The sequence below is a fragment of the Dendrobates tinctorius genome, unplaced genomic scaffold, assembly GCF_039654945.1.
Source record: "Dendrobates tinctorius isolate UK_male_01 unplaced genomic scaffold, ASM3965494v1 ptg000084l, whole genome shotgun sequence".
NCBI lineage: Eukaryota > Metazoa > Chordata > Amphibia > Anura > Dendrobatidae > Dendrobates > Dendrobates tinctorius.
The window spans coordinates 21,430,532-21,453,511 of NW_027361752.1; the positions used below are offsets into that span (position 1 = coordinate 21,430,532).

The 22,980-nt window shown below is 46.0% G+C and overlaps 1 protein-coding gene across 2 annotated transcripts in view; it reads left to right on the forward strand.

Annotated features, from left to right (window-relative positions):
• LOC141097358 (multidrug resistance-associated protein 1-like) overlaps positions 1-22,980 on the forward strand; it is a 122,031-nt gene that overhangs the window by 90,831 nt on the left and 8,220 nt on the right. For both annotated transcript variants that reach the window (XM_073584470.1, XM_073584469.1), the window contains exons 17-25: positions 9,619-9,679; positions 12,217-12,436; positions 14,543-14,697; positions 16,540-16,695; positions 17,749-17,948; positions 19,227-19,353; positions 19,475-19,576; positions 19,653-19,796; positions 21,420-21,578. In XM_073584470.1, coding sequence (XP_073440571.1) covers positions 9,619-9,679; positions 12,217-12,436; positions 14,543-14,697; positions 16,540-16,695; positions 17,749-17,948; positions 19,227-19,353; positions 19,475-19,576; positions 19,653-19,796; positions 21,420-21,578 — 1,324 coding nt within the window. The remainder of the gene's footprint in view (positions 1-9,618; positions 9,680-12,216; positions 12,437-14,542; positions 14,698-16,539; positions 16,696-17,748; positions 17,949-19,226; positions 19,354-19,474; positions 19,577-19,652; positions 19,797-21,419; positions 21,579-22,980) is intronic.

The following is a 22,980-nucleotide window of genomic DNA, read 5'->3' on the forward strand; positions in this document are numbered from 1 at the left end:
ATACACAGCAGTTTTTTCTCCCTTTTTTGTCTTTCTTCACATGTTTCAACCCTAGTGAGTGGCTCACACCATAAAAATTGTTTTCACTGTATACACAACCATGAAGCACGCACCGATTCAACTCCATTTTATTCACATTTTATGATCAAAACATCTTTTTATTTCGTATTTCTCTATCTTTTCTCCTTCGCCTAATTGGGGGACAGAGATACTGTGGTGTATGCTTCTGCCACTTGGAGGCTGACACTAAGTGAAAAAAAGAGGTTAGCTCCTCCTCCGCCGTATACACCCTCGCCCCCATTGCGGGCAGAAATCAGTTTTTTTGCTTAGTGTCCATGGAGGCACACGTCTGGCTTTTTTCTCCAGACTTTTTTTCTTTTTTTCCCATGAAGATTAGACCGGGACAACGGATCCTATTGAAAGGGTCCGATTTACCCAAATCAACAACGGGCGAGCACGTACGAGTGTCGCCTCCACGTATCCTCTCCCGCGACGTGGGACACAATGCCGGACTTAGCCCTGACCACTCCTAGGTATTGAAACCAGAGGCACAAGACTAGTCCGTGCGGCCCCCACTACTCTACCAATGCTTAGACTGCGGTGCTGCAAGGCGGCGGACGGTCCCTCTCCTCACCCCCTGAAGGGGTAAGATGGAGCTAGGGTGCCTGCACCGTCCTGAGCTCAGGAAGCTGAAGAGGATCGTCAGAGTGCAGCCCGTGCCAGTAAGTAGCGCCAATTTTCGGCGCCATGGAAGGTCCGCACCCCCCCCGTGTCGCGGACAGTGGGTAAATTGAGGCTGCGGCTTTAGCCGGAGCTAGGCCGCGGCCGGAAGTCCCGCCTCCGGGCCTTGCGTCACTTCCGGCGGGCCCGCCCCTCAGGCCTGGGCGGCGGTGAATAAATTTAGTCCCCGGCCTCGGAGCGCGGCTAGGCCGCAGAGCCGGAAGTACCGCCCCTGGAGCGGTTCATATGCTGGCAGACCCGCCCCACAGCTATGGCGCGCGATTTTGATGTGAAGAGGCGTCCAGGACACGTGGGGGCACAAGACTGGGGTAAGTGCTGCCCAAGAGGCCACACAACAGGGAAAATGATGTGCTACCACCTCCCCCCCCCCCCCCTCCCCAGCAGCGGACAGATACATGTCCGAAAAAGTAAAGACTCGCACTTTTTTTACGCTGCATGCATCTCTTGTCTGGCTGCGTTTCTGTGGGCGCAGAGCAAGCGATTTATGCGAGGCCTGCAAGTCCCAACGCGCCCAGGAGCCCTCCCCCGTGACCGAGCCCTATCACTATCACAGTCCATGGTGTCGCTTACGAGGGCAATTGAGTCCCTTCAGGTCCCAGATAGGGGCAGGGACAGTGGCTCGCCGGCCTTAGAGGGAACCTCCACCTCACAAGAGCCTTCGGCCTGCAGGGGCCGCTCTCGTTCCAGGCAGACCCGGGGGAAAAGAATCCACACTGTGTCGCCCAGTCCATCCGGTGCCTTGGCATCTGTAAGTTCTGCTTCTCGCTCCCCGTCACCAGTGGTTGATAGCGAGCAGACCTCAGATTTCGATTCAGACAAGCCCCTTGACCTGGATGCTCCAGGGTCACGTGAAACAGTGAACAGCCTCATAGAAGCCGTCAATCAGACCTTGGGGATTGAGGATGGTCCCGCAGCAGCTACGGGGCATAAGGTGGCGTTTAAGCGAGTGAAGCGGCCGCACAGATTTTTTGCCACTCACCCTGAGTTTGAGGACATAGAGCAGCGACACAGGGAACGACCAGACAGGCGTTTCTCAGGTCAAAAGGCACTCGAAGCAAGGTATCCATTTTGCCCCGGACCGCCGTAAAAAATGGACGGAATCTCCGATGGTGGATCCACCGGTTTCGCGCCTAGCCACTAAAACCCTGTTATCCGTACCTAGTGGTTCTTCTATTAAGGTTCCCACGGATCGCCTCATAGAGAGCTTAGCTCGCTCAGTATATGAGGCGTCAGGATCAGCGCGCTCTCCCTCATTCGCAGCAACTTGGGTAGCCAAGGCAATGATTTCATGGTCAGAGTCATTAAACAAGGTCGTGCAGGATCAAGATCTACCTGCAGAGATATCGGAGATCGCGAGTCAGATCGCAATGGCTGGAGACTACGTAATCAATACATCTTTGGGTGCGGCCAATTGCGCAGCACTTGCTTCTGCTAACGCAATTTCTATCAGAAGAGCTCTATAGTTAAGGACATGGCGGGCCGATTCTACTTCCAAGAAGTCCTTGACTTCACTGCCTTATCAGTACTGCCTTCTATTTGGGGAGAAGATAGATCAACTTATCTCCGACTCCACAGGAGGAAAGAGCGGTTTTCTCCCTCAACAAAAGTTCAAACCGCCTTTTTGCCACCCGTTTCAGGCACGTTTTTGGGCCTTTTGCAACTCCGGGTGGACCACAGCAGCCAATTCCGCGGCTTCAAGCCACCCCAACCAGGATAGGGAGCTGCAGGTCTCATATAGAACCAACCCATTGGGGAGAATGCGTGCTCACCAGCCCAGATCGAGGGGATCCAGATCCCAAAGATCGTCAGCCAAATGACTCGAGGCGTTTGCCAGATGACATCAGCAAGGTGGGTGGCCGACTACTCTGGTTTTGCCATGTCTGGTTCAGTGTCGCACGCGACACATGGGTAAAGGAGTTGGTGGCCTCAGGTTACAGAATAGAATTTGTCAGATACCCTCCAAGATGGTTTTTTCTTTCTCGGCTTCCCAGGGTGGATTCCCAGGCAAGGGCTCTGTTAGGAGCCATCGAATCGCTCCAGCACAACGGGGTCATTGTTCCCATGTCAGAGCACGAAAGGGCTCAGGGCTTTTATTCCAACCTGTTTGCGGTTCCCAAAAAGGACGGGTCTGTCAGACCGGTTTTGGACCTGAAGCTTCTGAACAAATTCATCAGGATCAGACATTTCCGGATGGAGTCTCTCCGTTCAGTCATATCAGCCATGAAGCGGGGAGAATACTTGGCTTCGATCAACATCCAGGACGCATATCTGCATATTCCCATTTTTCCTCCTCATCAAAGGTTTCTACGTTTCCCCATCAACGGTCGTCATTTTCAGTTCGTAGTGCTACCCTTCGGGCTAGCCACGGCTCCCAGAGTGTTCACAAAGGTTATGGCAGTTGTCATGGCCCTATTGCATTCTCGAGGCATAGTCATCTTGCCTAACTTGGACGACCTCTTGGTCAAGGGCCCTTCAATATGGGCATGCAAGGAAAATGTCAACATCACACCAGATACTCTTTCCCGCTTAGGGTGGTTGGTCAATGAGAAGAAGTCATCACTTGTGCCAGCTCAGAGGATTTCCTTCTTAGGAATGATCTTCGACACTTGCCGAGGGTTGGTAATTCTCCCTCAGGACAAAGCACTAGCTCTCCGGCAGGGAGTCCGGACATTTCACCAACCAGTCCCTCATACCATCCGTTTCGGGAGGATTCTAGGAAAAATGGTGGCAGCAATGGAAGCGATACCGTTCGCCCAGTTCCATCTTCGCCCTCTGCAGCACGCCCTCTTGTCAGCCTGGGACAAGAATCCCTTCACGCTCGATCGGCGGTGCCGATTGTCCCCTCAAGTCAGGCAGTCACTCGGGTGGTGGATGACCAGTTCCTCTGACCCAGGGGAAACCCTTCCCCCCCCCCAGACCATTGGTTGGTGATGACAACCGACACCAGTCTCCTCGGCTGGGGAGCGGTGTTTCGCCACCACACGACCCAGGGGCGATGGTCTCCGCAGGAGGCCCGCCTCCCGATCAAAATAAGATAAGAGATAAGATAATCCTTTAATCGTCCCCCATGGGGAAATTCAGAGCTTTACAGCAGCAAGGCAGGAACAAGTACAGATACAGATGCATAAAGGCATTACATTGACAGTAGGTAGGTACATATACGAAAAAAAAAAAGATATAACCGGACTATCACAACTTTGGATCTATCAGTTCACTGTTTGGGTCGTTCTCCGTTTTGGACAGTGCTGGTTATACAGCCTAACTGCATCAGGAAGGAAGGACTTTCGATAGTCCTCCCTCTCACATTTAGGATGAAGTAGCCGGTCACTGACAGTACTGCACATCTTTGTCACGGTCTCATGCATGGGATGGGAATCATTCTGCACCATGTAGCTCACCTTGGCCAGTATCCTCCTGTCGCCTACTTCCTGAACTGGATCAAGGGGGCATCCCAGGACAGAGCTGGCCCTTCTAATCAGTTTGTCCAGCCTATTCCTGTCCCTGGTTAATATTCCACTACCCCAGCACGCCACACCAAAGAAGATGACTGATGCCACAACAGAGTTGAAGAAGGATGCAAGGAGTGCCCCCCTAACTCCTAAGGCTCTCAGCCTTCTAAGCAGATAAAGCCTACTGCGGCCCTTCCTGTACAGTGCATCCAAGTGATGGGCCCAGTCAAGCTTATTATTGAGGATCACACCAAGGTACTTATAGGTGTCGACTATCTCAATGTCATTTCCCTGAATGTTCACCACTACTGGTGGATTTTTTCCCTTGCGAAAGTCCACCACCAATTCCTTGGTCTTCCTGGAATTAATCCTAAGGTGGTTCCTCTGACACCACTCCACAAAAGCTTGGTTAGTATCTCTGTACTCTCATTCATCTCCTCCTGTGATGAGGCCTACTATTGCAGAGTCATCAGAATACTTCTGCAAGTAGCACCTAGATGAGTTGCACTTAAAATCCGCAGTGTACAGTGTGAAGAGAAAAGGGGCAAGAACTGTACCTTGAGGTGCCCCTGTATTGCAGATCACCGTGTCTGACACACTGTCCCAAACCTTTACAAACGGAGGTCGGTTCGTGAGGTAGTTAAGGATCCAGGTGGAGAGTTGGAGGTCCACGCCAACAAGGCCCAGCTTGTCTCTCAGTAGACATGGCTGTATGGTATTAAAAGCACTAGAGAAATCGAAGAACATTATTCTCACAGTGTTCCCAGGTTTCTCCAGGTGAGAGAGAGTCCTATCTAGAAGGTGGATAATGGTATTATCCACACCAATGCCCGGCCTGTAGGCAAACCTGGAGAGGGTCCATATCCGAGCTCACTAGAGGATGGAGACGTGTGAGAACCAATCTCTCTAGTACCTCCATCTGGTGTGATGTCAATGCTACAGGTCTATAGTCATTAAGGTCTTTCGGATAAGGTTTCTTCGGAACTGGTACCACACAGTTGTGGTACTATACCTATTCTCAGGCTCATATTGAAGAGATATGTAATGATCTCACTCAGCTGGTGCTCGCAGGTTTTGATTAGCCTTGCACTGATGCCGTCAGGACCTGCAGCCTTCAAAACTTTGATCTTATCCAGTTCTTTTGCAACCTGGATACTTGTGAAGAACAGACCCTGGCTCAGTTGACAAGTTGCAGCAGGGGGTGAGGTTATTGTAGCAGAGAGGTGTGAATGGTATGCAGGGGCAGGAGCAGCCAGTGTGTGATTAAATCTGTTAAAGAATAGATTAAGTTCATTAAGCCCCTCTTTATCTACAACCATCCTGGAGACAGTCTGTCTATGCCCAGATATAGACTTTAGACCCTCCCAGACTTCATGAATCCTTTTCTGTGACAATTTCAGTTCAATCTTTCTCTTATAATTAGCCTTTCCCTGCCTGATTAGATTCTTCAGATCTTTCTGCACCTCTCTCAGCCTGCCCTTGTCACCTGATCAACTTATTGGAGATACGAGTAATTTGGCTAGCTCTGCGACAGTTTCATCACTTCTTAGCAGGTCGCCCGTCCGAATTCAATCGGACAACGCCACCACAGTGGCTTACATAAATCACCAAGGGGGCACCTGCAGCAGAGCAACCATGCGCGAGGTGGCGCAGGTGCTTTAGTGGGCAGAAGCAAACCACTCGGTGATTTCGGCAGTCCACATCCCGGATGTGGAAAATTGGGCGGCAGGGTCTTGCGTCCGGAGAGTGGTCACCGCATCCTGAGGTCTTCCAGCAGATTTTTCAACTGTGGGTAACTCCGGATGTGGACCTGTTGGCTTCCAGAGTGAACGCCAAGGTGCCCACATATGTCGCCGCTCGGGCCGGGGACCCGCAGGCAATCGCTGTGGATGCATTGGTTCTGCCATGGAACCAATTCCGCCTCCCTTATCTATTTCCCCCGCTGCCTCTACTTCCGAGAGTCATCAGAAAGATCAAGACGGAAGGGGTTCCGGCGATTCTGCTGGCCCCAAATTGGCCCCATCGAGTGTGGTACGCAGATCTAATGTAGCGGCTCGCCGACGTTCCTTGGCGTCTGCCAGAGCGCCCAGATCTACTTTCTCAAGGGCCGTCTTGCCACCCGAATTCAGGGGCCCCGTGTTTGACGGCATGGCCGTTGAATCTTAGATTCTAACCCAGGCAGGGTTTGGGAGCAAGGTGGTCGCTACAGTGGTTAGCGCCCGGAAGCCTGCTTCAGCACGAATTTATCACCACACCTGGAAGGTGTTCTTTCCTTGATGTCGAGGCCGGGGTGTCTCTCCACTGAGACTCTCGATCCCCAACATCTTGGCCTTCCTCCAGTCAGGCCTAGACTCTGGGTTAGCCCCAAGCTCCCTCAGGAGACAAATATCAGCCTTATCCGTTCTATTCCAGTGCAGAATTGCTACCAAAATGCAGGTGAAGACTTTCATCCAGGGAGTCTCCCATTTGGTACCTCCCTATAAGGCGCTTATGGACGCCTGGGACGTTAACCTGGTCCTAGGTGTTCTGCAGGAAGCTCCTTTTGAACCTCTTCAGGAGGTCTCTTTGAGGTACCTTTCCTGGAAAGTGGTGTTCCTAGTGGCCATAACGTCTATCAGGTGGGTTTCCGAGCTGGTGGCCCTATCCTGCCGAGCTCCGTTCCTCACTTTCCATAAGGATAAGGTGGTGCTCAGACCAGCCCCTCCTTTTCTGCCGAAAGTCGTGTCCTCATTTCAGATTAATGAGGATGTTGTCTTGCCTTCATTTTGTCTAGCACCGTGTGGAAAAGGCTCTTCACACGTTAGACCTGGTAAGAGCCCTCCGGAGGTACGTTTCGAGGACGGCATGCACTGTTCGTGCTCCCCGAAGGGCGCAGGAAGGGACTCGCTGCCGCAAAATCGACCATAGCTAGATGGATTCGTTTGACAATTCATGAGTCCTACCACATTAGAGGCACTCCGATTCCAGCAGGGATCAGAGCGCACTCTACTCGGGCAGTGGGCTGTTATGAATGAGTCACCGAGGAGGAAAAACCAATACAAGCTAAGCCACAGAAAACCAGAGAGGTTGGTAACTAAGCGGATTGCAGACCCCTGATCCTATCCACACAACTAGCAGTAGCCGTGGAGCGTACCTACAATGATCCTAGACTCCACATCACAGCCGGAGAACTAAATAAGCCTAAAGCAAGAAAAGGGGAAATCTAAACTGCCCTGGAGCAGACCCCCAAAGCAATAGACAGCCCCCCAAACATGTATTGATGGTGAGACAAGATGAAAACACAAGCACAGATAGAAAAATAGGCTGAGCAAACGATAGGGCCCACACTATCTAGAAAGGACAGGAAAGGAAATCACGTCTGCAATCACGCACAAAACCCTGCCAAAAAAAAGTCCAACACTTTCTGATGACAAAAACCCTGAAGTCGCTAGACTTCAATTCCCTATATCAGCACTCTGGTATATTCTGAAGACAGAGCAAAAAGAGACCAATCTGATCAGGGACAAAAAGCAAACTGGCATAAACAGAGACATAAGAATGGAAATTCAGCACAGCCCCAGCAGGGGCTGGCTGACCACAAAAACTGAGTAAACCAGACCAAATCTCATGTGAAAAAATAGCAGAGCACACTTAGCTTGAGAAGGCAGGAACAGAACTGGAAACCAGAACCTCTGGGCAGGAAAAAATCACCAGCACAAAATTAGGGAGTCGGCTGTCTTAAATCCAGTCAGAGACTCCTGATGTCCACTCACAGTCCTCCATCCTCAGGTGGCAGGTCTCTGCCATTTAGATCAGCTTCATTACCTACTGTCACCACTAGAGGGAGCCCGGATGAAGAACTCACGACTCCTTTGTCAATACAGCCAGCTCCAGCACCCTCACCAGAAGCTAGAGGTAAACCAGAAAATGAGTTCACAACAGTGGGCGCCTTTTGGGCGCCTCGGCACCAGGCTTCGACGGAACAGGTTTGCAAGGCAGCAACCTGGTCCAGCCTGCACACAATTGCCAAACATTATAATGTCCATACTCAGGCCTCGGCGGATGCGAGCCTGGGTAGAAGGATTCTCCAAGCAGCGGTGGCGCACCTTTTAAACAAGAGGTGCATGTAGCTTGGATCGGTGAGTAAATCTCCCACCCAGAGACTGCTTTAGGACGTCCCACAGTATCTGTGTCCTCCAATGAGGCGAAGGAGAAACATGGATTTTTGTGATAAACTCACCGTAAAATCCTTTTCTCCGAGACGCTCATTGGGGGACACAGCACTCACCCTGTTAGTCAAGTTGGCTTCTGTTTTGTTTAATACGCATTTATTTATGTGATATAAGGGTGGTCTTTTTCTGGACATGTTGTACCTGTATTAAGGCTGATTTTCTTGTCCTCCTACTACTTTGGCACCAAACTGATTTCCGCCCGCTATGGGGGCGAGGGTGTATACGGCGGAGGAGGAGCTAACCTCTTTTTTTCACTTAGTGTCAGCCTCCAAGCGGCAGAAGCATACACCCACAGTATCTGTGTCCCCCAATGAGCTTCTCGGAGAAAAGGATTTTACGGTGAGTTTATCACAAAAATCCATGTTTCTACTATTACTATATTTCATATACAATTTGTGACCATCTTGTTATTTTAATGTTTTTTTTATGCAACTATTTGTTAATTTTATGCATTCTTCTGGGCGATGATTATGTATTCCGGTCATACGGCATCATAGCTCGACTTATTGTGCAACTTTATGAATGCTGTGTTTATATCCACACTTGTCTGCGTCCGCTCTCAACATTGTGGTTTGTCCTGATGTAGAAGCTTCACTTCTAAATGCGTTGATGAATAAATCACATTCCTCCTTATCGGTTTTCCTGCTCATCATTGATCCGCCAGCAGCGCAGACTTTAGCCCACTCTATTCCAATCTCACTTACTCATCCTCCTATAGTCATTGTGGTCTCGGGTCCCTGCGGCTGCTCCTCCTGTCACGTTTCAATATAGGAATGTCAGGGCAATCACGTTTTTGGCCCTTAAGAGCTACAGTGTGTGAAGGGTGCTGTCCACCCCCAGTTAATAGAAAGAAACGGGGGGCTGGCCACCCCCAGTGCATAGAAAGAAACGGGGGGCTGGCCACCCCCGTGCATAGAAAGAAACGGGGGGCTGGCCACCCCCAGTGCATAGAAAGAAATAGGGGGCGGTTGCCACCCTCAGTGCATAGAGAAAGAAGGGGGCTGGTTTAGCTACTGAAATAAGCAGTCAACCAATAACCTTCACACACTGTCTTTATTCAGCAAGTGACCAGAAATTAAGAAGCTGAGGCTTAATAAAACTTTGTAGGTGGGACTAAAATCAGCTGGAAAACAAAATAAAAGTAAGACAAATTTCCAATCCTTTTTCAATTGCTGTTGTTGTTACATCTGATCTTTTTCTGCTTTATATATTTCCAGGAAACTGTTTGCCACGTTAAGCACTCCCAGGATTAATAAAGAGAAGGTAGCCACAGGAAATGTAAGTGCTAGAAATGTGCCAAATCATGGCAAACTAAACTAAGAGCCTTGTACTGAAATCAAAGACTTCTTTGTACATGGTAAATGCACACAAGGCGATCCTACTGGGGAAGTCTGAGATCGCAGATCACCACTGATATCCTAAATCAAAACACCGCACTGACCTTAAAGGGGAACGGTCACTTTAATTTTTCTTTTTTTTTAAAGCGTAACTGTTGTTTTATTCATTTCATAAATCAATAGTACAAGTAAAAATCAGCAACTTTGCAATAGATCTTATCCGAGAAATCTGCTTCTATCACCGCCAGGACTAATTCATCAGTCTCAAAATTCTCAGGTAAAATGTGAGAATGTTACATGACTGAGATTAGAGATGGCGATTCTGTACGGAGGGCCGAGACGAAGTCGGGAGGAGCTGGAGACAGAGCTTTTCCTCCCATCTACGTAGACCTGTATCCGTAGCAGCCGCCGTCTCCGATCTCGGTGGTGGGAAAGTCTTCACCGAATACAGATTTTACACAAGAATTGAGAATTTTGATAACGACTGATCAGTCCTGGCGGAGAAAGAAGCAGATTTCTCTGATAAGATATATTACAACATTTCTTAGTTTCGTGTGTAATATTGATTTATGTGCTAAAAGTTAAAATGACCATTACACTTTAACGAAGTTTCTGGTTTTGGAAAACCCTTGTTCCCCGGCTTTACTCCCCATCTGCAGGTCCAGTGCGGAGTCTCCCCGCTGCTCCCGGTGACTTTAAGGCAGCGTTTTTTTAGCGTTTTTTTTTTTTTTAGCGGATTTGCCAATAAATCTGCTATAAAAACACTAAAAATAAGCTTCCCATTCATTTCTATGCATTTTGCACTTTATGTGCACATTGATGCGTTTTTACCACGAAAAAACCGCTTCGCGGTAAAAAACGCAGCATGCTCATTAATTTCACGGATTTTTCCGCATTTCTGGCCATTTCTATGGGTCTGGAACTGTGCGGAAAAAAACGCATAAAAAAACGCACTTTTTGCGCAAAAACGTGCAGAAAAAAAGCGCGGTTTCTGGGAAGGGAGTCCGGTTTTTAAGCAGAAATTTTCTGCTACGTGTGCACATAGCCTAATTGTTTGCAGCACTGGCATGATATGAACACGCTGCTGCCCATCACTGAGCTCAGTAGCTCAGATCTTATGCCACCATCTCCATCCCAGCCGCTGAGCTCACGGATTGTCTGCAGTGCTGTTGAAGTGATATCTGAGCTGAAAGACAATAGCAGAGATTCAGCGCAGGGCTCTGAGTGGATGAATAAAGAACAGGTAGGTTTTTTTTTTTTATTACAAGAAATTGCAGATGGGGATTATAAAACCCCTTTAGGTCTCTTTCACACATCAGTATTTTTGATCCGTATTTCATCAGTATTTGTATGCCAAAACCAGGAATGTCTCCAAAATAAGGAACAGGAGTCAGTCTTTCAATTATATTTTTTTCTCGGTAAGTTCCATTCCTGGCTTTGGCATACAAACACTGATGCAAAATACTGATCAAATACTGACGTGTGAATGAGCCTTTAAGGGTACGTGCACACGCTGTGGAATCCGCTGCGGATTAATCCGCACGGATTTTGCAAAAACCGCAGATAATCCGCAGGTCCAAAGACCTGCGGATTATCTGCGGTTTTGCCTGCGGTTTGGTCCTGCGGATTCACTATCTCCACAATGGTGGAGATAGGAACCCGCAGCGGTTTCCGCAGAAAGAATTGACATGCAATTCTTTCTGCGGATTCAAAACCGCAGCAAATCCGCGCGGTTTTTTCCGCAGCGTCGGCACAGCGTTTTTTTTTTCCCATTCAAATGAATGGTACTGTACACCGCAGCTAAAACTGCTGCGTGTCCGCAGCGGCCAAAACCGCTGCGGAAACGCAACGGAATCCGCAGCGTGTGCACACAGCCTAAAGGAGTTTTCTGGGCTGAATCTTTAGGATGGGTCACCGGTATCAGATTAGATGGGGTCCAACACCTCCACTGATCAGCTGGGCTTAGGCTTGGGCTCTTCTATCCGTATAGTGGCCATTGTGACGAACCTCCAGTTCAGCCCCCACACCCGGCACTGAGGGGTCCATAGCACAAGGATGGACAACCCATTTAAACCCCCTTTGGCACCGCTCTGTTCTATTGATCTGAATGTCAGGGAAAATACTAAAAAAATCATGCACATGATGGAAAAAAAGGGCACCTGGACTGCAAACAATATACAATAATCCTCTGCAGCTAATCAACATTTTTAAAAAATTAACACAAGATTCTTAGTTAACAATTTGATCAAAGTGTAAAATCCCACTGCCACGACGTGTCACCCTTTTCAGTGCTTCTCTGCTCTGCAGATAAACCACAGCATGGCGGCCAACACCGTACCAGCAGAGGTAGTGATCCAGGTGCCCAACCGCACTCGTGCTGTCGCTGAGCACTCTGGAGAAACCAGTCCAGTCATCCCAGGTCTGTTTGGTCACGGTGTATTCTGAAACACTGTATGAATGGGTGTCTTCTGCTTGTAGATGAAGATGTCAGTGGTGAAAAAGTACATGCAGGCTTTTGGATGGTCTTGGGTCTGCTTTACCATCATTGCATATGTTGGACAAAATGCAATGGCCATAGGACAAAACGTGTGGCTAAGCAAGTGGGCGACTGAGGCCAAAGAAGTGAAAGACCAGACGGCGTGGACGGAGCTGAGGGACAGTAGACTCGGAGTCTATGGAGTCTTAGGCTTTGTGCAAGGTAACGAGATTACATGTTGTGTTTGTTACTATAAAGCATCTAAGCCCCTCATTCCTGAGTTTGGTGAGGGCTTTCACCTCAATCCCCTTTTACGTCTCCATACAGAGCAATAATGTACGGGAATAAAGGGTAAAATGGTCCGACGTACGTTACGTGCTTTGGACTCTTACTGCCTGACTGAAGTTTATGTGGTCAGGTCTGAACACCAGGCTTTAGTGGGTGAGACTGAAGCTCTCAACAAGGTCAGAAGCTGGGCCCAGGCCACATATCTATATTATAATAAACCTATAGGTATGGGAGGCTTTTCACAACATGGCGCATGTCTGATCAGTGGGGGCTACCTGTGCGGATTAGAAGGTGCAATAAATTATTAGAGATTAGAGGACGGTCCCCAGTAGAAAAACAGTCAGAAGAGAGACTGGGTAGAAAATTGGAAAAGTGCTTGTTTCCCAGACCCCCCCATTAAAGTCTCAGTGCCTGACTCATCCTTTGTGGGGGGTTTCTAAGTCACATTTTTTTGACTTGTGGTTTTCACTGATGTTTATCAAAATGGCAGACGTGATTCATGAATTATGTTCAAAGCTGAAAATTGTCATAAAAAGTGCGTCAAAATAACTGCCGTACATAGTCACTCTCGGGGTGGGGGGACTGGATTATAGTTTCCCCAAATTTAGTGATATTAACCCCTTAATGACCGCTAATACGTCTTTTAACTGACGTGAGATATAAGCGCATAGCATCCCCATACAGGTGACAATCCAGCAGCTGTCGGCTGTACGCTATAGCTGACAACTTGCTGCATCAGCCACGATCAGTGTTTGCACCATACAAATCTTTTTAACCCCTTAGATGCTGCTGTCAATAGTGACAACATCATATAAATGGTTAACAGAGTGTGGGGACTTCCTCTTTATCTTCATCAGCACCCTGAGATCTTGATTGTGTGGTCCTGATGTTTGCTATGGCAATTAACGCCCAAATAGCGGCCTTAGAGTCTGCTGGCTGTTGTAACCTGTTCAGAAGTTAGTAGCATTTAGGTGGTAAAAATACACTTTTTCATTTCTGTCATGCCACTTTGCATTAATTCCTGAAAATCACCTGAAGGGTTAATAAACTACCTGACTGCAGTTTTCCATATGTCAGGGGGTGCTGTTTTTAAAATGGTGTCACTTTTGGGGATTTTTCCTGTATATAGGACCCCCAAAGTCACTTCAAACCTGGATAGGTCACTAAAATAAAATAAATTTTGTAAATTTCCTTGATAAAATGAAAAATTACTGCTACATTTTTAAGCCTCCTAAAATGCTCACAGAATAAAAGCACATTTTACAGATGATGCTGATGTAAAGCAGACATGAGGGAAATGTTATTTATGAATGTTTTTGTGTGGTATGACCATCTGGATTAAAGGGATAAGCATTCAAAGTTTGATAATTGCTAATTTTTTAACATTTTTCTACATTTCTGATATTTTTTCATAAATAAAAACAAAACATATTGACCTAAATTTACCGTTATCATAAAGGACAATGTGTCACGAAAAAACAGTCTCAAAATCACTGGGATTTGTTGAAACGTTCCAGAGTTATTACCACATAAAGTGACACTGGTTAGATTTCAAAAATTTGGCTCCGTCACTAAGGGGTTAATAATATTATTTATTATTATTAGTCGCGTTTAATGAATCTGTCTAAAATTTAGAAAATTCACTTTGCCATAAAAATCAGAAAACGAACAGAAAAGACAACATGAAAAAAGGTACAAATTGTTTAATAGAGTGGTTGTAAATAAAAAAAAATAAAAAAAAAAAAAGTCACTGATTTTTGAGAGGTAAAAAAAAAAACCCTGTTTAGAAATGCGATGATGAATCGGGGCCTTAGTCTTGTTTGGGATGAGTCCTGGAAAATCCATATTTTACCTGGGAAAGGCGGCTTGTGAAGGAACAAGCCTGGCGCCAAGTCTGTCTGCAGACCTCTCTTCAGTTCCGTAACACGCGGTGCTTTTGTCAGTTCACGCACGGTCCCATCGCCGTACCGATCTGAGATGAGGCGTGGAGGCGGATTATACCGTGTTGGACAATTCGCTCTCTTCTGCTGTGATTTCTAGGTCTGTTTGTCTGTTACGGGGCCTATGTGATCACGAGGGGTACCATCTGTTCCTCCCGAGCCCTCCACAATCAGATGCTGGACAATATACTGCACCTCCCGCTCCAGTTCTTCGAAACGACTCCAATGGGCCAAGTGCTGAATCGATTTACTAAGGTAAGAGGTAGTAGGAGTCTTTTTTGTAACTTGCCTGGCTCATTAGATCACAGTCCGGGAGTCCCCAGGTTAGGTGGAATTTGGGGAAGTTTGGATTTATCTTATTTAACCCCTTTGCGGCCATATAATATAACTATACCTCAGGGACGCAGCTAACTAGTGATGAGCGAACGTGCTCGTGGAAGGTGTTATCTGAGCATGCTCGGGTGCTAACCGAGTGTCTTCGGCGTGTCCGAAAAGTATGTTCGGGTCCCCACAGCTGCATGTCTCATGGCTGTTCGGCAGGCACAACACATGCAGGGATTGCCTTAGGAATTGCATGGCTATCAGAGTGCTCCTTCCTTTTGATGATTTTAATATATTGACAATAAACTTTTTGTATTTTTTTCCACATCAAGCTATGAAGCCAGATTTGTGCAATTAGTAAATCCATTCCTACCCCAATTGAAAAATAAGGAAATAAATATAGAGAAATAAAGAATATTTGGTCTGCTCACTTACATAAGTCTAAGGCTGGTTTCACATTAGCGTTTGTGTGCGCAGCGTTTGCTCCACATAGATCCGCATGCGTCATGCGTGCATATCATTAACATGGTGTACGCAGGAACATGCGTTTACGTACACATGCGTCGTTTCAAGGTGTGCGGCGGTGTCCGGCGAACGCAACATGTTGCATTTTTGAGGCGTCATATATGCGCAGGCATGCGGATGAGTGCGTCAAAAAAACACATTACTGTCCATAGGAATGCATGCGTAGGCAAGGACATGCGTGCATTCGATATGCATGCGTTCTTCACACAAATCATGTCCAGGAAATGAGGTACGCCCATTGGGTGTGGCTTTTGTCAAGGAAATTCTCCGATCGCGTGCACTTTTTTTTTTGCGTCATTCGTAAGCTGATGCGGATAAATGCAGCGTAACTATGTGATCGAATGCGTTTTGACATCCGTTTGCGCATGCAGATGATACGCTGCGCGCACAAACGCTAATGTGAATCTAGCCTAAGAGATTTTTCATTATAGTTTTTACCGTAAACATTGAAGGGTTAGTCCCATCTCAAATCCTATCCCAATATGTAGTAGGTGTAATAATAATATCCGCAAGCGCCTCCAATTAGAAATGTAGTATAGTTCTTCTGATTAGCTGTGTGCAGTGCATTGCAGTAGCTTTGGTATCCATGGTTATGACCACTTGTATAGTCACAGTTGGCTAGTTGCTAGTCTTTATATCCATGAATACATAAGCTCCTACAATGCTCTGCACATGACGAAAGAGAGCGAATCAGAAGAACTATGCTACATTTATCATTGGAGGTATTTACTAATATTATTATTACACCTCAAACATATAGGGATAAGATCTTGGAGATGGGAATACCCCTTTAAACACCAGAATTGCTTAATCTTTATTCCATTGCCATACCTCCCTCATAGACCTCAGTAAAAGGCAATAAATGCTGTATGTACCACAAAATGTTGCTGCTAGCTCACCACACAAAAAGACAAGCCCTCACACAGCTATAAAAAAAAAAGAAACACACCAATTTGGCATCGCTGTAATCATATTGACCTGGAGAAGCAAGCTGCATTGTGATTTTTAATGCACAATAAAAACCCATTAAATTAAAAAATTAAACCCACAAAACAATGCCGAACTGTGTGTAGGGTTTTTTTTTTTTTTAACCATTTCTCCTCACTTAGATTTTTTTCAATAGCCGTGTCTCTTGGAAGAAGGGAAGGAAAAATAAAAATGATGAGAAGTGAAAATATGCTGCGTCCATAAGGGGTTAATATTCTCTTTGTATAAAGGACTGTATCTGTCAGTATTTCTGTTTTATCATAGGACATCTATATCATAGATGAGCGCTTCCATTACTACTTACGCACCTGGTTGAACTGTATGCTGGACGTGCTGGGGACCGTCCTGGTGATTGTGTTTGCTACACCTCTGTTCTCGGTGGCTATTGTTCCCATTGGCTTGTTATACCTTTTGATCCAGGTAACATTCTACAGTTTATTTCTTCTGTTGAATACTTAGCTCCTCCTCCTTGTTGCTCAGGGGTGGGGTCAGTCTTAGTTGATTTTGTGTCCCAGAGTATCTTCCAGATGTACAAAATTCCCTCAGCAGTCCAGGTAACATATAGTGGCAAGTAACAGCCTAACGATCGCCCCCCCCCCGTACAGAGTTTAGGGATCTTGTTTTGTTTTAGACCACTTGTTGACTGCATTTTTTGGTATTTTGAGTTTTGATGACTGTGTGTATGTATGTACATGCAGGCATCAGAGACATTTATGGACTCTGCACATCTCCAACTTTTATTCTTAGGAAATGTTCTCCATCTTTGCTTGGTTAAGACTTTTAGTCACAAGCTTGAAATGTTAGGCATTTTACATTCAAATTGCCTCTTCAGAGAGGAAGAGGAACAGAACTTTAGTGCCACCTACCGAAAGTAACAATCCTAAAAGTCAATATCGACCCATTAACAACCCTTGCTACATGACTTAGGATAAAAGCCAAACCAGAATCTCTATTTACAGACACATGTTTCACAGTGTTTGCCCCTCCTCAGTGCAAAACAAGAGATCTGATTTGGTTTTATGAGAGGCATCTGAATGGATGTAAGGGGTAGTATCTCTCCTTGCAGCGAGTGACATGCGAGTGTAAGGAGACTTTTAGGCCATGCAATGTTCCCCTAAAGCATTTTAATAAAAAATATTTTTAAATATGCAAATTTCCTCTTCAGAGAGGAAGACGACTAGAACTTTAGTGCCACCTACTAGAAGTAGCAGTTATAAACATCAGTATCCACCCTTTAACGAGCTTTGCAATATGACTTTGTGGTGTTTTGCCCCTCCTCAGTGCAAAGTATGAGATCTGATTTGACTGTTGAGAGGCCTCTGACATTTTGCTGGGTGTCTACTTAATACGTATAACTTTTTTGCTATTAGTAAATATCTTTTTTATCAGTTTGTTAGGCGGTGTGTTACACATCGCATGAAATGCTATTTTAGCAGTACATATGTGTAACACAGTTTATCCCTTTCTATTTAGAGATATTACATTGCCAGCTCGCGTCAGATCCGGAGACTGGATGGGGCCTCGCGCTCTCCGATTCTCTCTCACTTCAGTGAGACTTTGCAGGGAGCGTCCACCATCAGAGCCTATGGACATCAGGAGAGGTTCATCGGTCAGAACAAGGATGTGATGAACGAGAATTTACTGTGCTACTATAATAATGTGATCTCTAACAGGTAACGGGGTGGAACATGTGCTCAGTCGCCATTACGGCACATTCTGCTTATGTCGATCCCTAGTCTGCCCCTTACTGATGCATATTTGGTGCAATGTGGGCCAACCTTGCCAGATAGTCTTGGCTTATAGTCTCTACATTCCTGAGATATGGCCTCCTCCTCCGAGACTATCAATATTGTCTTTTATGGCAAGTGGGTGTGTTCCTAAACTCTTCTGTATGGGCATCTTGTCGAGAACCACGCCAAGGGGCGGATATATCATTGGTGCAACCTATTGACCCAAGAGGTAAGGGGGCCTATTTACACAACCAAAGCAGGTGAACTTTTTCATTATGATGAGCTATTAGACTGTAAAGGACCCATATGCTGTTCTTGCACAGGGGACCACACCTATTTGGCTACCAACCTCATTTTATATACAGGGAATAGGTGGATGTATCTCAGGAATGGAGAAGGGTAGGAACACAAGAAAAATAACGTCAGATTCAGGAGAACAGATGGTGGAATATTTTAGGCAAGTGACAGCTCCTCTGTAAGCTGGATTCGGACTACCATAGACTGCCAACATACAGTGCAGCTGAGCCATGCGTATCAATTCTCACATAAAAATGCGAGGACTCTCAAAACCGTCGGCAAATCTATGTGAAATATTATGTTCTTACCGATGACTGATGTCGAGGTAACGAATTTCATAAAATTTTTACTTTTTAGTTATGTTTACTGATTTTAATTACTGTTGTATTACTGCTATTATTGAGGGTTGTAAGAACGCAGGACTATAAAATGGCACCTCCTCGCCCCAGAGTCATCGGGCAGCGATGTAGTGAGGCCATTACAGAAGTCGGCACTGTTTGATCTCATTGTTAGTAATCTGTACCTAGACGTGCCTTGTTGTGGTGGAAGATTGAGCACTATATCGTGGAGGCAGAGAAAGATGGCGGTGCTGTCAGGGAGGGTTAAAATGGATCTGGAGGAAAGAGAGAAGTAAAGTCAGCCAAAACAAGAGTGGAACAAGTCCAATGTTGGGCATCATAAATGTGCCGCTCTTGGCATGGAAGTTCTGCCACCCAGCGGTAGTGCGGGGACTTGGTGGTCTATGGGATGGCGTGGGGCTGGCTTTGTCTGGGAGGATTTTTGGGGGGTGTGGAGACCGAGATGTTATTTTTTTTTAATGGTGCATGTTGGGACATGTCTTGTGTAGATATAGGGGGTACACAATGAAATATTATGTAGACTTACCAGGAAATGCACTTTGTTATATATTCTCTCCTGCTACAGGTGGCTTGCAGTAAGACTAGAGTTTTTGGGGAATTTGATGGTCTTCTTTGCTGCGCTGTTTGCCGTCCAGGCAGGTGACAAGATGACATCGGGAAGAGTGGGATTATCCATAACGTATGCATTGAACGTACGTAGAAAAAGTGCAAAAAAAAAAAAAACTCCCCGTCCTGTGCCCTTAATGGAGTTTTTCTTATAAGTAGAAACTTTTTTCCACTTCTGTATTAAATCCTCATTCATTTCATCCCCAGATCACTCAGACGTTAAATTTCTGGGTGCGCAAAGCTTGTGAGATAGAGACCAATGGAGTGGCCATAGAACGGGTTTGTGAATATGAAGAAATGGAAAAAGAGGTACGGTGACCCTAGATTACACTCCATTTATGGGATCCTTCTCTTTGATGGAATTGAATGTAGATCTAATTACCAGGCGCCCTGGATCCTGCCCAGAAGACCGGCAGCCGAGTGGCCGGACAGAGGGATGATCGAGTTCACCAACTACCAGGCCCGCTATCGGGACGACCACGACTTGGCTCTCAGGGATGTGACCTTTCAATTACATGAAACAGAAAAGGTGAAATATCACAGCTTCAGCTCAGTGCTTACAAGCAGGACAGCAGCGGTGGTCGGACTCCTAGGCAATAAGTGGTAAACAAAAGAAAAGTGTTGATTTAGTGATGGGCGAGTAGCATCGTTGCTCTGTTTTTCCGGAGCATGCTCGGGTGTCCTCCGAGTATTTTGGCGTGCTCGGAGATTTAGTTTTTGTCGTCTCAGCTGCATGATTTGTGACTTGTAGACAGGATAAATACATGTGAGAATTCCCTAACAAACAGGCATTCCACACATGTATTCAGCCTCTCTAGCAGCTGCAAATCATGCAGCTGAGACAACAAAAACTAAATCTCCGAGCACGCCAAAATACTCAGAGATCACCCGAGCATGCTCGGGAAAACCCGAGCAACGAGTATACTCTCATCACTAGTGTTGACATCTCAGGAACAACTACAAATTTTAAAAAGTAGTAAATTACAAAACAGGTCGTTTTTAAAAACACTCTCGGGCAATACTCCTCTATAAAGATTGGAATGACCCTTTAAATCTCCCTCTTTAAAAAAAAAAAAAAAAAAAAAAAAAAAACTTCTGTAAAAGTCTGACCTATCATAATATAAAATGATTTAACCCTTGCCACTTTTTGGTCCCTGCACTTTCCAACAAAATGAAATAACAGGCAATTATAACCTCCAAAAGGACACCAATGAAAGCCACAGCTCGCCATGCAAAGAAAAAAAACTAAGGCCCTCAGACAAATCATTCTATGGAAAAAGAAAATTGCTGTATCTTAAAAAATTGGGGCACAAACCAATTTACAAAGTTTGACATTATTCAAAAATAGTAAAATACAGTTTGGTATCGACATTGTCGTACCAACTTGAAGAATCATGCTGACAAACCATTATTAACGCACAATGAATATTGTAGAAGCAAAACCCCTATAAAAAGAAAAAAATGGCACAATTGCATTTTTCACCATTTTGCCTCATTTCAAATTTCTTTCCCCATTTTTCATCATTATATATTACAATAATTATATGGTACAGTGGATGGTGTCATTCAAAATTACTCAAAAAAAACAAGTTGACGGAAAAATAAAAAAACAGTGCCAGCCACCACTGATGCACTGTACCTGCTCTGCTTGTGGTGGTCCACTTCTTTTCTGTTTGACATTGCAGATTGCATGTAACTGGCTTTGAAACTCCGGCTTTTTCTCAGGCTATTTTCCTGCCTTCAGCTGCATTAATATTACAGTGTACTCATTTGGAGTACAGTTGATGGCAGTGATGGGTCAGCACGGTCTCTTCCTCTGAGTATTGTGTTTATCGGAACGATCTCTTAGACGCAGATCTCCTGCAGCAGCTTATCCCCAAAGTTACACAGGTGCTTAGCTGACCCATCACTGCCATCAGCTGTACTCCAAATGAGTACATTGTAAAATTAATGCAGCTGAAGGTAGGAAAATAAACTGGGGAAAAGCCGGAGTAGACACTTACATGCAGTCTCTTTTACAGAAATGAAGAACAACTCCCTAATCTAGTAATTTGTAAAGTTTCATAACCGTCACTGCTGTACAGAATTATAAATAATAAATGGATGAACGTTTAGTCTTTAAAGCTAAAGTTTCTATAAATGTACTTTTCAGCTCGGGATTGTTGGAAGAACCGGAGCTGGTAAATCCACTCTCACAAATTGCTTGTTTCGCATTGTTGAGAGGGCGGGAGGAAGGATCGTGATCGATGGAGTTGATATTGCCACCATCGGACTGCATGATCTACGAAGCAGACTGAATATTATCCCACAGGTGAGGTCGCCCCACAGACTGGACCCGCTGTATCAGGATTAGGCTGAAGAGGATTGTCTGGTTACTAGAGAAATATGAATGTGGGCTTCTGTAATATACAAGCTAGACGGCTCTAGGAGCGGCTTTCCTTTCAGGGACAATCCATAAATGTATTTCGTCAGAATATCCCTTTAAGAGTGATCGTTAAAGGGGTCATCACAATATGACATATGACCAAATGGAGAGAAGATCTGACCGTGCAGACTGAAGCCCGTTCCTGAATTACGTGATCAGTCGAAAAGCCGACATGTAAGACCTGGGTGACACGGACTGCACCGCTGCCGGACAAACAAACGCATTCTTTGATCTTGTGGACGGCACGCTACAAAAAAAAGCTCCGCACAGCCCAGAGCTCTGTGTTATAGTGGGACCAGAATATCTGATGCAGGGACATACACCGCCCATAGTGCCCGCCATGTGAGCGATGTGGTCCTGTGCGAGTGGCACCACCACCCCATCTCCACCCTCCTGTCGCCACAATTTCAACTTTATCTGCATCTGTAGAATAACTGCTCGCACCTGTGCATGTGCGTCTGTGTGACCGCGCACAGCAGGCGTGAGGACATCATTACAGTGCGCATCCTTTGTGGACGGCGTCTCAGTCGATACAGTGCACTGACCTGAGCAGACATCGGAGGAACGGCAGAAGGTGGGTTGTTTGGGATGTTTTTTGTGGTAAGGACCCTTATATTGAGTATAGGACTAAGGGGCCATCATACTGTGTGTGGCGGCCCTAAAACTGCATGATGGGCTTGTAGGGGACATCATACTGTATGTTGAGCTGTAGGGGCTCTCATACTTTGTGGAAGGCTGTGGGTGACATTATCCTACGGGGGGACCTCATATTGTGTGTAAGGGCAATCATACTATGTAGAGGGTTGTGGTTGCCCTCATACTGGATGTGGGGCTGTAGGGGATATCATATTGTATATGTGGGGGTCATCATACTTTGTGCGGGAACCCTCACTGAATGTGGGATCTGTTGGGCATCGTATTGTTTAACGGGGCTCGGTAAAGAGGCTGTCGGGCAAGAAGGAGGCAGCGCTGGGTGCAGAATAGAGCCTGAATGATGGAAGCCTTAGGCCTGTTTCACACTTCCGTTTTTGACCATCATTCAAAATCCGCCGTTTTGCAAAAAAAAACGGATCCGCCATTTTTTTGGGCGTATCCGTTTTTTTTCCCATTGATTTACATTACCGGCGGATCTTGATTGATGGCCATCCGTTGGATCCGTTTTTTTGCGGGTGCGTCATTTTTTTGCGTCCGCCGACATGCCTTGACGGACCATGCAACGTTTTTTTTGCTGCAGGATCCGCATTTTATAGTGCGCATGCCCGGAAGAATGAAGTCAGCGGGAAATGTA